General features: G+C 43.4%; 2 protein-coding genes across 4 annotated transcripts in view; one reads left to right on the forward strand and one right to left on the reverse strand.

Annotated features, from left to right (window-relative positions):
* Window positions 1-4,197, forward strand: part of ogna (osteoglycin, paralog a) — a 28,440-nt gene extending 24,243 nt beyond the window's left edge. Inside the window, exons 5-6 of the mRNA XM_038812603.1 lie at window positions 1,491-1,586; window positions 3,575-4,197. Coding sequence (XP_038668531.1) covers window positions 1,491-1,586; window positions 3,575-3,760 — 282 coding nt within the window. The 3' untranslated portion in view covers window positions 3,761-4,197. The remainder of the gene's footprint in view (window positions 1-1,490; window positions 1,587-3,574) is intronic.
* The window catches only part of LOC119973940 (centromere protein P), a 400,035-nt gene that overhangs the window by 276,433 nt on the left and 105,662 nt on the right, over window positions 1-17,940 (reverse strand). For all 3 annotated transcript variants that reach the window (XM_038812604.1, XM_038812606.1, XM_038812605.1), the window contains exon 6: window positions 5,505-5,601. In XM_038812604.1, the coding sequence (XP_038668532.1) occupies window positions 5,505-5,601 (97 nt within the window). The remainder of the gene's footprint in view (window positions 1-5,504; window positions 5,602-17,940) is intronic.

Here is a 17,940-nt window from a genome sequence, read left to right on the forward strand (position 1 = left end):
AACAATTTTCATTTCATTCCCTCTGTGTCGCTGGGTCAAAATCTTAGAACTTCCTCCCTAACAGCATTGGTACTCAGAGGGTAGGGACCCTATGGGATTTTTTTATCACAGTAGGCTGTGAAAGCAAAATCACTGAATGTATTTAAGAAGACAGATTTCTAGGCTCGAAAGGTATCAAAGGGTATGGGGAGTGTGCTGGACTATGGCGTTGAGATAGAAGATCAGCCATGATAATAGAACGTAGAACATAGAACAGTACAGCACAGAACAGGCCCTTCGGCCCTCGATGTTGTGCCGAGCAATGATCACCCTACTCAAACCCACACATCCAACCTGTACCCGTAACCCAACAACCCCCCCCATTAACCTTACCTTTTAGGACACTACGGGCAATTTAGCATGGCCAATCCACCTAACCCGCACATCTTTGGACTGTGGGAGGAAACCGGAGCACCCGGAGGAAACCCACGCACACACGGGGAGGACATACAGACTCCGCACAGACAGTGACCCAGCCTGGAATCGAACCTGTGACCCTGGAGCTGTGAAGCATTTATGCTAACCACCATGCTACCGTGCTGCCCTTAATGTTGAATGACAGAGCAGGCTCGAAGGGCCAAATGGGCTACTCTTATTTTCTATGTTTCTGAAGAGTCATTAGGGATGGGCAATGAATGCTGGCCTAGACAGCAAAGTGCACATCCCATTAATACATTTTTAAAAATGTGTTCTTTCATAAATCCAGGTTCTTTTCATACAGGTTCACAGAGTGCTTAATATTTTCTTTCTGTACCATACATTCTAGCACCTTACCATTAATTGAAGCAAGACCTATTAACCCAAAATTCCTAGCTTATCTATTGTCCTCTTTTGTCACATTCTAGGCCTCAACAGCCAATTCTTGAAAATCTCATAAAACCAAGCTTAAGCTCCAGAATTGAAGTATCCTAACATTTCCTTCAGGGTGTTTACTAATATTGGTATTTTCATTAAAGTCTCTACTTGGTCAAACGCAAAATCTTTGCTCTTCATATGTATGTTTTGTATTAATCAATTATGAGGACATAGCTTTTGCAAAAAGGCTACCTAAAAAATTAAATAAATGTATGAGAAAAGCAAACAACTTGAATTTAAAAATTGTTAATGCAGCTAGCATGCCGACAGTGCAAGCTCGAGTATCAATGTACATAACCAGAAAGTTAAAGTACGTAGGGTTCAATCCCCACTCTACTGCATTTCCCATCTAAGCAGTGTTGTTGCTGAGAATAACCAAGTAGTCACCATATTTCCCCCATGACTGGATGGGAGTAGTTAATTGCAAATGGCCTAGCAGCCAGTGAAGAACAGCATTATGAATACCTTGGCAATATTCATTTATTCTAGTCTTTCAATCTCTATGCTCAGGAGAACAGCATGACAAAAATCATTTGCTTTCACAGCTCAGAAATGTATAAAAAATAAAACTGAGAAGAGTATTCATTTTGTTACAGAACATGGCAAGACTTGAATTCCTCTACCTAGGATTCAATCGGCTGGACAAAGTACCTACCAATCTACCTGATACCATTCGTATACTTCATTTACAGGTCAGTTATACAATCAATAATTAAATTGAAGGAAAATCTCATCATCTGTGCTGATGTTCCTCTAGATATTTTCATTTTGTGAAGCTTAACTCCAAATATGAAATGACAGAAGGAAAAATAAAAAAAAGAATCATTGAAATTTTAGCTATAGCTTCCTTATTCCTTTCTTTCCCATCCAATCTGCCTCCATGATTGATTTCTCTCTGCTCATTGACGAATAAGTGCTATTAATACACAGGGTCCTACTTTTTGCAGACAGAAACAACTGTACACACATGGGCAGCACAGTGGCTAGCACTGTTGTCTCTCAGTGTCAGGGACCCACGTTCGATTCCAACCTTGGGTGGAGGTCTGTGTGGAGTTTCACATTCTCCCTGTGTCTATGTGGGTTTCCTCCTGGTGTTCCAGTTTCTTCCCACAGTTTAAAGATGTGCAGGTTAGGTGGATTGGCCATGCTAAATTGCTCTTAGTGTCCAGGGATGTGCAGTTTAGTTTATAGGGTTAAGGCGAGGGAGTGGACCTGGTAGGAGTGCTCTTTCGGAGGGTCGGTGCAGACTCAAAGGGCTGAATAGCATCCTTCTGCACTGTAGGGATTCTATAATTCCACTTGTTTCAGCTAATCAAAATAAATTATAATCATTTGCTGACTCATTCCTTAGTTCAATGCTTTGACAATTCAGGGTCAAGCTGCTTGGTTTAAATATCAAACAATGCTTAGCAGTTAACTGTCAGTCACCATCAACTGGTGCATTCTCCATGGCAACATCCCTACCAATCAAAGCCCACTTGCAATCAGCACTCTCTTCTGATATCATATAAATTGTTGTTTTCCCCTTTTATTGGTATTCTTGCAAAGAGATCTGATGAGTGCAAGATGAAAAGCTTCAACATGTTTCTTTTTCAGCAATGCTCATTCTGTATCAACAAATGACTAAATCCAAGTTGTCTTAAACTGTAAATTGTGTCAAATAATCTGCAATTATTTATATGAGTAGTAAACATATATTATATACAACCCTATATAAAAATATATTGTAAATTATATATTTGAAAATATATATTTGATATACATACTTCCAGTTATATTATCAAAGAGGAAACTGCATTGTGTATGTATACAGAAAAATAATCTAAAAACAAAACTGTTGAATTATACATCATATATGCTGATTTTGTAAAAATAAGTAAACCGCACTGGATTTCAGGACAGTGGTATAGAACAACACCAAGGATTGGGTCATGTCAAGATTTTGAGACTGCGATTGAGAATATCACTGATTAACTGGAATAGTGGCTCAGGCAGCATGCAGAGGCTGAAGCTGAACCTTAGGTTTAGGTTTAGCATGCCCAGACAAGGAAGCCATTGTCATATTTTGAGTGGGTAACTGGGAGGTAACTCCAACTTGAGGTTGGACTGTAATAAGGCTTCTTTGGTATGGAGGTCCAGAATGAAGCAAAGGTGAGCAAAACCTTTGGTAAAGTCTGCACGAAGCAAGGTAGCTCTGTTGAATCAGACTAGAATTCAGACTAGGTTGGCTGCAGAATCAGTTCAGGAGCAGGAGGTATCAGATTAAAGATACATACTAACATTGTTTTTTGGTGGTTGTATGCAATTGGTCTAGTATTTAAATGTCTTTAAAGAATAATCAGCAAAGCTGCAAAATGTATTCACTTATTCAAATGTAAGAGATTCATAATTCTGAATTTATATCACAAGGTATTCAGGATACTGTGTCCGCAATTAGAATGTATGTGAAATCATGGTAAAACATCTACTTCTGCACTGGGGTGGATTGAGAGAAAGTGTCCAACTATGTAGCACTGTCTATTTGAATTATATGAATTTAATTAAAGGCAAAAGCTGTCACAGAGACGGCTACAGATTTTAGTATTTGTAAAAGATCAAGCAATTAATGTGATTACAGAAGTACTAAATCATCTCAAATGATAAATTTAACATTTATTGTAACCCTTGTTTCGTGTTCCAGCATAATAATATATCTGCTATTACGGACAATACATTCTGCAAGCCCCAAGACGCCAGTTATATTCGTGATCGTCTGACTGAAATTCGGCTCGAAGAAAATCCTGTTAATTTGGCAGAATATCCGAACAGTTATATCTGCTTGCGAAGACTGCCCATTGGAAGACCATATTTTGGGAGAGTATATTGATCCAAAAATAATTAACCACCAATCAGAAATTAATAAGTGATTGTGAAAGGAAATTGCATTCTGAAGTATATTCTCATTCATTGTTATATCACAGTACCCATAAGCTTTATTATTATACTTTTCATACTCGCACTTTTATATTCAACAGCATATTGCTTTATCTTTGCAGAACGTTATACACAATTAACATCATTTGCTTAATTTCATGCCAGAGAAACTCAATTAATTTGTTGCTTCAAATTTGGATTTGTTTATTGTCACGTGTACCGAGGTACAGTGAAAAGTATTTTTTTGCAAACAGCTCAACAGATCATTAAGTACATGAAAATAAAATAAAAGAAAATACATACATATACAAATATATTACACGCAAAGTTCTCATCTATGTTTATTTTCACTTGATTAAAGTAACACGTTATCTTTTGACTTTCAATGTAATATTTTGTTGAACTACATTTAATTATTTCAAGATGAAATATAGTTTTATATATGTGCTTTTCCTTAACATACTAATTTCACAGTAATGCAGCAGCCATGAGCTTTTCTTACATTATTCCATTTCAAATATAACATCTTTTATAAAAATAAGATTTGTGTACCTGTCATTTTAAATAAATGGAACATATGAAATCAACCATGTAGCTTAGGAAAAAGAATTATACTAAACTGGAATCACAGCCTTGACCACCTATTGTTCCATTTATCGGCTTCCCAACGAACCTATTTTCATTCTCATTCCATGGTTTGTATTATGTCAACCTTGTATATCAAAAATATTCCATAACACTTAGGAACAACAAACCGACCAATGTATATCGGAGTGGAGCTTCAATCTTAATTCTGTGCTATTATGTCATGTTCAATCAATATATATTGCTGAGAAACTTCTTGCTGCAATTTGGAAGAACCAGCTTTCTGATCCTGTCCATTCAGAAAATGATGCAACAACATTGAGAAAGAGAAAAAATGTTTTAAAAGATGACTAAATTCCAAGTATTTCTACATACTTCACTGGCATTGTGGTCAGGACTCTTCTCTGCTTTCAAATTAATACTTAATGGATTGTAGCATTTTATAACAACTTATAGTTATATAGCACCTTTAACAGAATAAAATGTTCCAAGGTGCTTCACAGGAACACTATCAAACAAAAGATGACTTAAAACCACATAAGGTGATATTAGATCAGATGACCAAAAGCTTGGTTAAAGATTTAAGGAGGGACTTAAATAGAAAAGTGAGCTTGAGATGCAAAGAAGGGCGGGTGTTCCAGAATATGGGCCAAGCCAACTGAAATCGTAGCCGCCAGTCACGGTGCAAATAAATAAAAATGTTCAAGCCAGAATCAGAAGTACACAGATATCTTGGAGAGTTCTGGGGTTGAAGGAGGTTATAGATAACAAGGGCCATGCCATGGTGGGATTTGAAAACAAGGATGATGACTTAAAGATGAAGGGCCAGATAGTCTAACAAAATGCTTCCAACAGTAACAGAACATCACACATATTTTGATCATGGGCACATCTAAATTGGAATGCTGCTGAATGCATGTGCAATTGGAGCAAGAGAATTTCCACCTGATCAGTTTATGAATTCAATGATTGATTTTTTCTAAACATACAAATTAGTCTTAAGTCAGCGGCACCAGTGCTTAAGTCTTCAAACTCCTCCAAAATAACTTTTTTAGAATATATTGTTTTACCAGTAAGAATCTATAACTAGATAATACAATGCTTTATCCTACCTTGAAATGTTTGAAAGTGACTTGGCGATACTCATACCATTTTGCAAAGGTTGGGAGTGTACTGAAAAATAGCAGGAGGTTCTTCTTTTCTTCAGCTCTAGAAAAATATCAAATAATTCTCAATCATATTTCAAATAAAAGTTCAAATTTGATCCCATGCTAACATTCAGTGCACATCTATCAAGTCACGGGAAACATGGAAAATGGTAGTTTTGTGGCATTGTCACTGGACTTGTAATCCAGAGACCTAGGGTAATGTTTGAATCTCACCTCGGCATATGTTGAATCTGAATTCAATAAAAATCTGGAATTAAAAGTCTAATGGTGACAATGAAACGTTTATCGTAAACAAAGTCCATCGGCTTCATTGAGGTCCTTCAGCGAAGGAAATCAGCCACCCTTACCTGGTCTGGCATACTAATGACTCCAGATCGAGAGCAACATGACTGACTTTTAAATGCCCCTGAAATGGCAAGCCACTCAGTTGTATAAAACCAATAAGAAATCCAAAAATAGAATGGAATAGGGCAGACCTGGAAACGATGAAGGCAAACTTAGTCATGGCAACCCAGCAGTCTTACTTACGGACTTACGGAATCATGCTTACAGATGTCACAGACACCATCATCATTCTCCCAGGGTGTACACTGTCCCACCAGCAGGTTAGACCCAACAGAGGTGGCGGTACAGTGGATCCAAGACGTCATCCAATTCCCCTGCCACACCCAGCTTATGAATCAGTCCTCCTCCATGTTAAACATCACTTGGACGAAGCACTGAAGGGTGGCAAGGATGTAGGATATACTCTGGATGAGGGATTTCAACGTCCATCACCAGGAGTGGCTCGGTAGTACTACCATGAGCGGGTAGAGTCCGAAGGACATAGCTACTAGACTGGGTCTGCGGCAGGTGGCAAGAGAACCGACAGGAAGGAAAAGCGTACTTGACAGGGCGGCACAGTGGTTAGCACTGCTGCCTCACGGTGCTGAGGACCCGGGTTCAATCCCGGACCTGAGTCATTGTCTGTGTGGAGTTTGCACATTTTCCCAGTGTCTGTGTGGGTCTCACCCCCACAACCCAAAGATGTGCAGGGAATTGGCCAGACTAAATTACCCCTTAATTGGAAAAAAAATTGGGTACTCTAAATTTATTTAAACAAAAACATACTTGACCTTGACCTCATCCTCACCAACCTGCCTGCTGCAGATACATCTCTTCATGATAGCATCAGAAGGTGTGTGACCACTACATGTCTTTGTGGAGACCAATTCCTGTCATCACATTTAAGATACCTTCCATCATGTAGTGTGGCACAACCACCAGGGTAAATGGGATAACTTTCAAACAGATCTAGCAGCTCAAACCTGGACATTCATGAGGTGTTGTGGGCCATCGGCAGTAGCAGAATTGCACTCTCTAACTTCCAGGTACGGTATACCCCCACTCTACCATTACCACCAAGCCAGGGGACCAACCCTAGTTCAATAAAGTGTGCAGGAGGGCATGCCAGGAGCAGCACCAGGCATACCTATAAATGAGGTGTCAACCTGGTGAAGCTACAAAACAGGACTATTTGCGTGCCAAACAGCACAAGGAGCAAGTGATATGACAGAGTTAGGGATTCCACAGACAACATAACAGGTCCAAGCTCTGCACTTCTGCACATCCAGATGTTACTATGGTAGACAACTAAACAACCCACTGGAGCATGAGGTTCTACAAATATCCTCATTCTAAATAATGGGGGAGCCCAGCATATCAGTGCAAAAGATGAGGGTTTAGCATTTGCAAACATCATCAGCCAGAAGTGCAGTAGGTGACCCATCTTTGCCTCCTCTTGAGGTCCCGAGCATCACAGGAGCCATCCTTCTACAAATTCGATTCACTCCACATAATATTAAGAAACGGCAGAAGGCACTGGATATTGCATTGGGTAAAAAAGTAATTGCCAAATCGGGTTAAGGAAAATCCCAAGGCTTTTTACACGTACATAAAAAGCAAGAGGGTAGCCAGGGAAAGGGTTAGCCCACTGAAGGACAGGCAAGGGAATCTATGTGTGGAGCCAGAGGAAATGGGTGAGGTTCTCAATGAATACTTTGCATCAGTATTCACCAAAGAGAAGGAATTGTGGATGTTGAGTCTGGAGAAGGGTGTGTAGATAGCCTGGGCCACATTGAGATCCAAAAAGACAAGGTGTTGGGCGTCTTGAAAAAATATTAAGGTAGATAAATCCCCAGGGCCTGATGGGATCTACCCCAGAATACTGAAGGAGGCTAGACAGGAAATTGCTGAGGCCTTGACAGAAATCTTTGGATCCTCACTGTCTTCAGGTGATGTCCGGAGGACTGGAGAATAGCCAATGTTGTTCCTTTGTTTAAGAAGGGTAGCAAGAACAATCCAGGGAACTACAGGCCGTTGAGCCTTACGTCAGTGGTAGGGAAATTACTGGAGAGAATTCTTCGAGACAGGATCTATTCTCATTTGGAAGCAAATGGACGTATTAGCGAAAGGCAGCATGGTTTTGTGAAGGGGAGGTGGTGTCTCACTAACTTGAAAGAGTTTTTCTAGAAGATCACAAAGATGATTGATACTGGTAGGGCAGTGGATGTTGTCTATATGCTCTTCAGTAAGGCCTTTGACAAGGTTCCTCATGACAGACTGGTACAAAAGGTGAAGTCACACGGGATCAGGGGTGAGCTGGCAAGATGGATACAGAACTGGCTAGGTCATAGAAGGCAGAGAGTAGCAATAGAAGGGTGCTTTTCTGATTGGAGGGGTGTGGCTAGTGGTGTTCCGCAGGGATCAGTGCTGGGACCTTTGCTGTTCGTAGTATATATAAATCATTTGGAGGAAAATGTAACTGGTCTGATTAGCAAGTTTGCAGACGACACAAAAGTTGGTGGAATTGTGGATAGCGATGAGGACTGTCAGAGGATACAGCTGGATTTAGATCGTTTGGAGACTTGGGCGGAGAGATGGCAGATGGAGTTTAATCCAGACAAATGTGAGGTAATGCATTTTCGAAGGTCTAATGCAGGTAGGGAATATACAGTGAATGGCAGAACCCTCAAGAGTATTGAAAGTCAGAGAGATCTAGGTATACAGGTCCACAGGTCACTGAAAGGGGCAACACAGGTGGAGAAGGTAGTCAAGAAGGCACATGGCATGCTTGCCTTCATTGACCGGGGCATTGAGTATAAGAATTGGCAAATCATGTGGCAGCTGTATCAAACCTTAGTTAGGCTACACTTGGAATATAGTGTTCAATTCTCTTTGCCACACTACCAGAAGGATGTGGAGGATTTAGAGAGTGTGCAGAAGAGATTTACAAGAATGTTGCCTGGTATGAAGTGCATTAGCCATGAGAAGTGGTTGAATAAACTCGGTTTGTTCTCACTGGAACGACGCAGGTTGAGGGGCGATCTGATAGAAGTCTACAAAATTATGAGGGGCATAGACAGAGTGGATAGTCAGAGGCTTTTTCCCAGGGTAGAGGGGTCAATTACTAGGGGGCATAGGTTTAAGGTGCCAGGGGCAAGGTATAGAGGAGCTGTATGAGGCAAGTTTTTTTTACACAGAGGGTAGTGGATGCCTGGAACTCGCTTCCGGAAGAGGTGGTGGATGCAGGGACGATAGTATCATTTAAGGGGCATCTTGACAAATACATGAGTAGGATGGGAATAGAGGGATACGAACCCAGGAAGTGTAGAAGATTTTAGTTTAGATGAGCAGCATGGTCGGCACAGGCTTGGAGGGCCGAAGGGCCTGTTCCTGTGCTGTGCTTTTCTTTGTTCTTTGCACTTTATGGCCCTCACATATTCTAACAGTAGTACTTAAAAATAGTCCTCCTGAACTTGCCGTACCCCTAGACAAGCTGTTTTAGTACGGCTCCAACATTGGCATCTACCCAGCAATGTGGAAAATTGCCCACATATGCCCTGTACACATGAAACAATTGCATCTCGACCAATTAGCACCCCATCAGTGTATTCTCGATCATCAGCAAAGCACTGGAAAAGGTCATCAACAGCATAATCAACTGCACTTGCTTAGCAATAATCATGGACACCAAATTTGTGTTTCGCCAGGGGCATTACCATTAACCATGGGATCAACCCTGGTTTAATAAAGTGTGCAGGAGGACATGCTAGGGGCAGCATCAGGTATACCTAAAAACGAGCTGTCATCCTGGTGAAACTACAACACAGGATTACTTGCATGCTAAATAGCATAAGTAGCTCTTCATCTCATTACAACCTTAGTTAAAACATGGTCAAAAGAGCTGAACTCCAGAGATGAGGTGAGAATGTCTGTCCTTGACTTCAAGGCAGCATTGACCAAGTATGACATCAAAGGGACCTAACAAACCATGAGTCAACGAGAATCAAGGGAAAACTCGCCACTGGTTGGAGTCATACCTAGCACAAAGGAAGACAGAGGTTATTTGAAGTCAATCATTTCAGTTCGAGGACTTCCAGGACAACACTGCAGGAATTCCTCAGGGTAGTGTCCGAAGCCCAGCTTTTTCAGCTGCTTCAAGTGCCTTTTCTCTACCACAAGGTCAGAAGTCGCATGCAAGTAATCCTGTGTTGATGATTGCACATGTTCAGCACCATTTGCAACCCCTCAGATACTAAAGCAGCCCATTTCCAAGTATAGCAAAGCCTGGAAAATATCCAGGCTTGGGCTGATAAGAGGAAAGTAACATTCGTGCCACACAAGTGCCAGAGGGAATCTAACCATTGCTCTTGACACGCAACAGAATTGCCATCATTGAATCTCCTAAAGCATCCTGGGGGTTCCATTAACTTGATGGGAGATTGAAAACAGCCTGAGAGGAGGGGCAAACGGGAGATTGAAAACTGCGTGAAAGGAGAGGCAGTCCGGAGTTTGAAAGCAGCACAAGGAGAGCAGCAGTCGGGAATTAAAAATACCATGAGTAGCGAGGCAGTCAGGAATTGAAAACAGCGTGAGTAGAGAGGTAATGAGAAGATTGAAAACAACGCGAGAGGAGAGGCAGATGGGAGGTTGAAAACAACGCGAGAGGAGAGAGTCGGGAGATTTAAAACAGCAAATGGGGAGGCAGTTGGGTGATTGAAAACAGAGACTAGAGAGGCAGTCAGGAATTGAAAATAGCGATTGGAGAGACAGTTGCGAGGTTGAAAACAGTCTGGAGGTTAAAAACAGCACGAGAGGAAAGGCAGTCAGGAGGGTGAAAAGTGATGGGAAAACAAATAGTGGCATCACAGCAAAGACCCGTATGCTGGGCCACACCTTTGAAAAGGGGTCTTTGTTTATGGGATCTTGTTATTAAATTGGAACAGTTAAAGGGGGAATTTATTAAGGGTTATTCATAGATTACAGTGGCTGTGTGGGTATTTATGTTTGTAGACTCCGCACAGACAGTGACCCACGCTGGGAATCGAACCAGGGACACTGGCGCTGTGAAGCAACAGTGCTACCATTGTGCTACCGTGCTGCACAGACCAGGGAACTGGGATCTGGAAAAGGCAGGAAGAAGTGGCACCATGGACACGTGTGACGAGGATTCTGAGACATGGAATTCTTATGTGGAAAGGTTCTAATGTGGAACGGTTCCGATTGTATCGTGTAGCAAATAAAACACTGGAAAACATGCATGCTGAATTTTCTCAGCTTGGTTGGGTGAAAATATTCATGATATTACAAAACTTAGTCCACCCAGCTAAACCAGGAGAAAAGACCTACAGCCATGGCAGAGAATTGACTATGCTTGTCCAATTGAGGGGCATGTGTTCCGAGTGATATATACACAAATTGGTCAAAGATTGAAATTGTGAAGTCCACAACAACTGAGCAGACAATTGCGAGATCAGATGAGGTATTCGCAATTGCTTAAACATGCAGTAAAGACATAGAGAGATCAAGGTTCTTTACCCAGATGTGTTAACAACATTCTTACATCACATAGAAATTCCATGCATTAAACAACGCAAAACTCACCAGTGATGCTATGATACAAGAGCAAATAAAGAATGCAATTCAACCTCTTCACACCACCTATAATTTTGGAAATTGTTCGGTGACAGCATCAAACACAAGCGGCTACAAGAGAGCAAAACTCAAAAAGTAGTCTTTAACAGTGGGAAGGTGTCCTGGCTACAAATTATACCACGAGTGAAAAATGGACTCCAGCCACTAATCGAGCCAGGGCAGGTCCTATATCTTACACAAACCAAACAGATGGTGAACAAATTTGGCGTTGATATGCCGACCAGTTATTAGCTTAAAGAAGTGAATGTACAAAGTGTGCACCTGAAATATTCACATCAGAATGTATGGACTGTGAGACGACAGAACTGAGGTCTACTAATGCAGAAATGACTGAATCTGCCACTACAGAATCATCAATACCAATAGAGACAGATATTGAGTTAGCTTCACAAGAAGTACCACCAAGTAAATAGAAAGACACTTCCATAATCTCAAAGAGCCAAATTCCAGAATGTCAAATTTAAACGAAATAGACATCTGCCAAAGAGACTGTCTTACTGATGTTTCTATGTATCAATAACATGATGATGTGTGTAATGAATATTGGGGATGGGAAGCAAGCAGGTGAGAGCGAGCAGGAGGGCGAGGGGATGGGGGAGGGGGAATTAAACAGAATGGCTGAAAGCAGGATGGCGTCGAGTCGGAGGCAAATTGAGGACAGGAGTGAGTCGCAGGGTGGATGGAAAGCAAGAGAATTGGTCATAGTCGGTCTAGTGTTCTGTGACCTGTTCTTTACAATGATTTAGCACAGGGCTAAATAGCTGGCTTTTAAAGCAGACCCTGGCAGGCCAGCAGCGCGGGTTCAATTCACGTACCAGCCTCCCCGGACAGGCGCCAGAATGTGGCGACTAGTGGCTTTTCACAGTAACTTCATTTGAAGCCTATTTGTGACAATAAGCGATTTTCATTTCATTTCATACCGAACTGCTGGTGACTTAACTAGACTGATGATTTATTGATTTACATGTGGTAAGGTAACAATCAGAATGCTATACAGACTAAGTTATTACTTGAGTTTCTGGACTCTCCTGGAACTCCCCCTATGCACGGCTGTGCACGCCTTGCAACCTCCTGCCGATAGCCGGATGTCACATGACCGATGTCTGACACCACCTGCTGGTTGGAGGTCCTATTGCTAAGTGTGTACAATATTAATCACAGGCATATCACCACAGTTGGGAAGATGGGGGTGAATCAGAGTTTCAAGGATGGAATCAAAGAGTGGGGATCTGCAGGGTAAGGTGGTGGAGTGAGACGGTCAATAGGAGTCAGGTGGTCCAGAGGATGTGGGAGAATTAAAGTTCAACGGTCAGGAGAGATTTGTAGGGTAACAGATTGGGTGAGGGGTAGGCGGAGGCTTGGGATGTCGGCAGGGATGGGGTTTATCAGTGGGGTTGGGATCGGGGGAGCAGAGTCAATGGTGGAGTTGGAATATTCGGATGCTGGAGGTCATAGGGGAGTAGAAGGTCCGGTGTGGGAGTCAGAGAGTCGAGGGTGTCGGGGGGAGTCAATTGTTCAGGTACACAGGAGTTCGGTATTTTTATCTCTAATATTTCAGAGGGTTCCAGGCAGCAGGGAATTAATTGTCCACTAGAAGTTGAAACTTCACATGCAATTTCCACAAAGTGTTTGCATTGGGATTTCCAAGAGATCCCGTAATGCATCTTCCAGGGTATCTCCAGTCTGAGAGCATCTGAAGGCTAGAAAATATGGGCCTATAATTCTTGCACCTTTCTGTAATTTCCTTTCAAATTTGTTTTTCTTCATCTTGCCCATTAGTTGATGGACTATAGACTACTGAGTAACATAATTGTAATTTTCTCTTCTTTAGCTTTAACTTTAGCCAGATAGATTTGATCCTTGACTCCTCTGAGACATAATCACTTTCCAGCACTGCAATGCCTTCCTTGTCTCTGTCCTTTCTTTCCTATCTTTCCTGGACACCTTCTAGCCAGGAATGTTTAATCCTAATTCTGGTCCTTCTTTAAGACATTTCCTCATTATAGTCACAACATCATAATTTCCATGTGACGACTAGCAACTCAATAATCTTACTTATCACACTCCGTGCATCACACATTAACCTTACTTTAGACTTTATTACTTTTCCCATTATTCTGAACCCACTTAAGGACTTGCTATTTCCTACCCTAGCCCTACCTGTCTCTCCTACTATTTTGTGCCCCTTAGTATTCCTCTTTAATGTCACCTCCTGGTTCCCGCAACCTTATCAAGTTAGTTGAAATCCTCCCCAATAAACACTAGCAAAAGGAATTAGTGTCAGCTTTGTTTAAGTGCAACCCACCTGGCCTGCACAGGTCCCATCTCCCCCCGAGCGTCTCTCGATGTGCCAGGAATCTAGGGCCGGATTCTCCGACCCCCATCGCCTGGGGCCGGCGTCAATCTCGCCCCCGTTGTGTCCCGAATTCTCCGCCCCCCGAGATTTGGCAGGGGGCAGGAATTGCACCCAGCCCCCACGCTGGTCGGCGGGCCCCCCACGCGATTCTCCGGCCCGCGATGGGCGAAGTCCCGCCACTGACTGGCCTCTCCCGCCGGCGTGGATTAAACCACCTACCTGACCAGCGGGATTGGCGGCGCGGGCAGGCTCCGGGGTCCTGGGGGTGCCCCCACGATGGCCTGGCCCACGATCGGGGCCCACCGATCGGTGGGCGGGCCTGTGCCGTGGGGGGAACACTTTTTCTTCCGCCTTCGCCATGGTCTTCACCATGGCGGAGGCGAAAGAGACCCCCTCCCCAGCGCATGTATGACGTCAGCAGCCGCTGACGCTCCGGCACATGCACAGACTTATGCCGGCTAGCGAAGGTCGTTCACGCCAGCCGGCGGAGTGGTAACCACTCCAGCGCGGGCCTAGCCCCTCAATGTGAATTCCGCACTTTTGGGGCGGCCCGACGTCGGAGTGGTTCACAGCACTCCGACACGCCGGGGGACAACGCCCCCCCCCGGGGGCCGGGTAGTGGAGAATCCCCGCCCTAAAGCCCACCATCCTGCACCATTTTTCTACCCAAACATTAATTTGCTTTATCCTCCTATATCTATACTCATGTGCATGTGGTATCAGGAGTAATCCAAAGATTACAACTTTTGATGTCCTGCTTGCTGATTTCTTAACTAGTTCACATGTAAAGAATAACAGTTGATATTGAACCAGCAAACACAGATCACACCAGAGCAAGAAGACTTTTTTCTGTTCACATAGAAACAAAGTGGTGTTGTGGAATCTGGTCCCCCTCAATTGGCACAGAAGCAGAAAAACACAAACATTTCAAGGGAAGCCATCACTTGAGAATTTCCCTGCAGTGTTGTTCATGCCAGCCCACTCAAGCTGTGCTCAGCAAGTTGCAAAAATATACAATTTCTGAAAAGACGACAGTTGATGTTGCAGCAGATTAAATTAGAAAGCACTGAATCATGCCAAGTAAGTTAAAGTTAAGAAATGGAATGTTAGCAAAAAAGTTGCCCTTTTCACGAATATAACAGAAACAAAACATACTTGCGATCATAGAAACGTAGAAAATAGGAGCAGGAATGGGCCATTCAGTATGGTGATGTCTGTTCATCCAACTCAGGTACCTGTTCTCACTTTACCCCCATGTCCTTTGCTCCCTTTAGCCCCAAGAGCTATATCAAACTGTGGTGACCGACCGGACCCTAGCTTTTAGACCCGATTAAAATTGGCCATATTAGATTAAAGAATTGAGCACTTTTAAATAAGTCACACTCATTCTAGCACACCCTCATAGGAATTCGAATTGACCAAATTTGAATATATTAAAGGTCAGACATGTCCAGCCTGCCTTGTCAATCAGCCATCAAGAAATAATCGATCCGATTGATATGCACCGATCTATTGTTCCAAGCTGAGGCCAGCCTGACTCTCGGGTGCCTGGGTGCCTCGGGTCCCCCCCCTCCCTCCCTGCCCCGCCCCTCCCCCCCTCGCCCCCCGCCCCCCCTCCTCCCCTCCCCCCCTCTCCCTCCCCCCCTCTCCCTCCCCGCCCCCTCCCCCTCCTCCTCCCCCCTCCCCTCCGCTTCCCCCCCCCTCCTCCTCCTCCCCCCTCTGCTCCCCCCCCCCCCGATACACCATTGGCAAAAGGCCACAGGAAATGGGAAAAGAGAGCAAAGCCAAAGTAGGCATTACAAACCCCTCGGCAGCGAACATTCAGCATAGGAGGTGACCTTGGCCAGGCCAGAGAAGAGTAGACCAGACCAAAAAGAAGTAAGGAAGGAAGGGACTGCCAGCGAGAACCACCTTCGTGAAGACGGACCAGAGGACGGCAGTCAGCAAATCCATAGCCCTATCAAGCCATCTTTGCGGGTAGTATATACTGATCTTGGGTACCTCGAGTATATCATGTAGGAAATTTAAGGATAAATTGTGTTAAATAAATGTTGTTGAATTTGAACTTGTGTTTGTGGTTTGTTCTCCCGGTTAATAAAGACACCGAGGTAAAACGTTTGAGTAAGCAAACTGGTCAAAAGAATTGAGGGTTTTATAGATCGACATAACTCCTTCTTGAAAACATACAATGTTTTAGCCTTAACTGCTTTCTGTGGGAGTGAATTAAACAGGCTCACCACTTTCTGGGTGAAGGAATCTCTCCTCACCGTGGTCCTAAATACTGCACCCCATATACTTAAGACTGTGACCGCTAGTTCTGGACTCCATTGTCATTGGGAACATCCTTCCTGCATCTACTCTGTCTAGACCTGTTACAATTTTATAGGAGTTTCATTCTTCTAAAGTCCAACGGTTTTTGCACTGAGTGCTGAATTTGGGTGCATTTGAGTGCTAGAGTGAGATTTTGGTGACTGAGGGAGTTAGCTGAGGAGGGAGCTAGGTGCTCCTTTCATTTCATTTCCCACATTTCCTCAAAGAGCATGAAGGGAGCTGGGAGGTTAGAGAGTGCAGCTGACTGGGAGCAGAGTTGTAGGGTAGAGTTCCAGCTGGTTCACAGGGCAGCTACATTCTGTAAGGGAAGAGTTGTTTGTTTTTGGGTTTTTAAATTTTTAAAACATTTTATTTTTTGTGGATTGTTTTTGCGGGCAGCAAGCTATCATTGTATCATTTCACAGAGTCACCAATTTTAGAGGGTTAACTTGGGAGAGTAGCAACAGTATATATATATTTTCTTTTAAAAGGGCCTAACGGGTGTTTAATCTTTTCTTTTTTTTCCCCTTTAAATCTCTTTGTAAATTGAAATCAGAGGGGTGGAGGCGAGGGCAGTTGCATGCTATTCCTGTAGGATGTGGGTGGTGAGGTATACCACCAGAGTACCCGCTGACTACTCCTGCAGGAAGTGCACCCAACTCCAGCTCTTCAGAGACCACGTTGGGGAACTGGAGCTGGATGAACTTCGGATCATCCGCGAGTGGGTGATAGAGAAGCGTTACAGGGAGGTAGCCACAACCAAGATACAGGACAAGAGTAGCTGGGTTACATAGAACATAGAACGATACAGCGCAGTACAGGCCCTTCGGCCCTCAATGTTGCACCGACATGGAAAAAACTAAAGGCCATCTAACCTACACTATGCCCTTATCATCCATATGCTTATCCAATAAACTTTTAAATGCCCTCAATGTTGGCGAGTTCACTACTGTTGCAGGTAGGGCATTCCACGGCCTCACTACTCTTTGCGTAAAAAACCCACCTCTGACCTCTGTCCTATATCTATTACCCCTCAATTTAAGGCTATGTCCCCTCGTGCTAGCCACCTCCATCCGCGGGAGAAGGCTCTCGCTGTCCACCCTATCTAACCCTCTGATCATTTTGTATGCCTCTATTAGGTCACCTCTTAACCTTCTTCTTTCTAACGAGAACAACCTCAAGTCCATCAGCCTTTCCTCATAAGATTTCCCCTCCATACCAGGCAACATCCTGGTAAATCTCCTCTGCACCCGTTCCAAAGCTTCCACGTCCTTCCTATAATGAGGTGACCAGAACTGTACGCAATACTCCAAATGCGGCCGTACTAGAGTTTTGTACAACTGCAACATGACCTCATGGTTCCGGAACTCAATCCCTCTACCAATAAAGGCCATCACACCATAGGCCTTCTTCACAACCCTATCAACCTGGGTGGCAACTTTCAGGAATCTATGTACATGGACACCGAGATCCCTCTGCTCATCCACACTACCAAGAATTTTTACCATTAGCCAAATATTCCTTATTCCTGTTATTCTTTCCAAAGTGAATCACCTCACACTTCTCCACATTAAACTCCATTTGCCACCTCTCAGCCCAGCTCTGCAGCTTATCTATGTCCCTCTGTAACCTGCAACATCCTTCCGCACTGTCTACAACTCCACCGACTTTAGTGTCGTCTGCAAATTTACTTACCCATTCCTTCTGCGCCCTCCTCTAGGTCATTTATAAAAATGA

The sequence above is a fragment of the Scyliorhinus canicula genome, chromosome 11 (assembly GCF_902713615.1).
Source record: "Scyliorhinus canicula chromosome 11, sScyCan1.1, whole genome shotgun sequence".
Classification (NCBI taxonomy): Eukaryota; Metazoa; Chordata; class Chondrichthyes; order Carcharhiniformes; family Scyliorhinidae; genus Scyliorhinus; species Scyliorhinus canicula.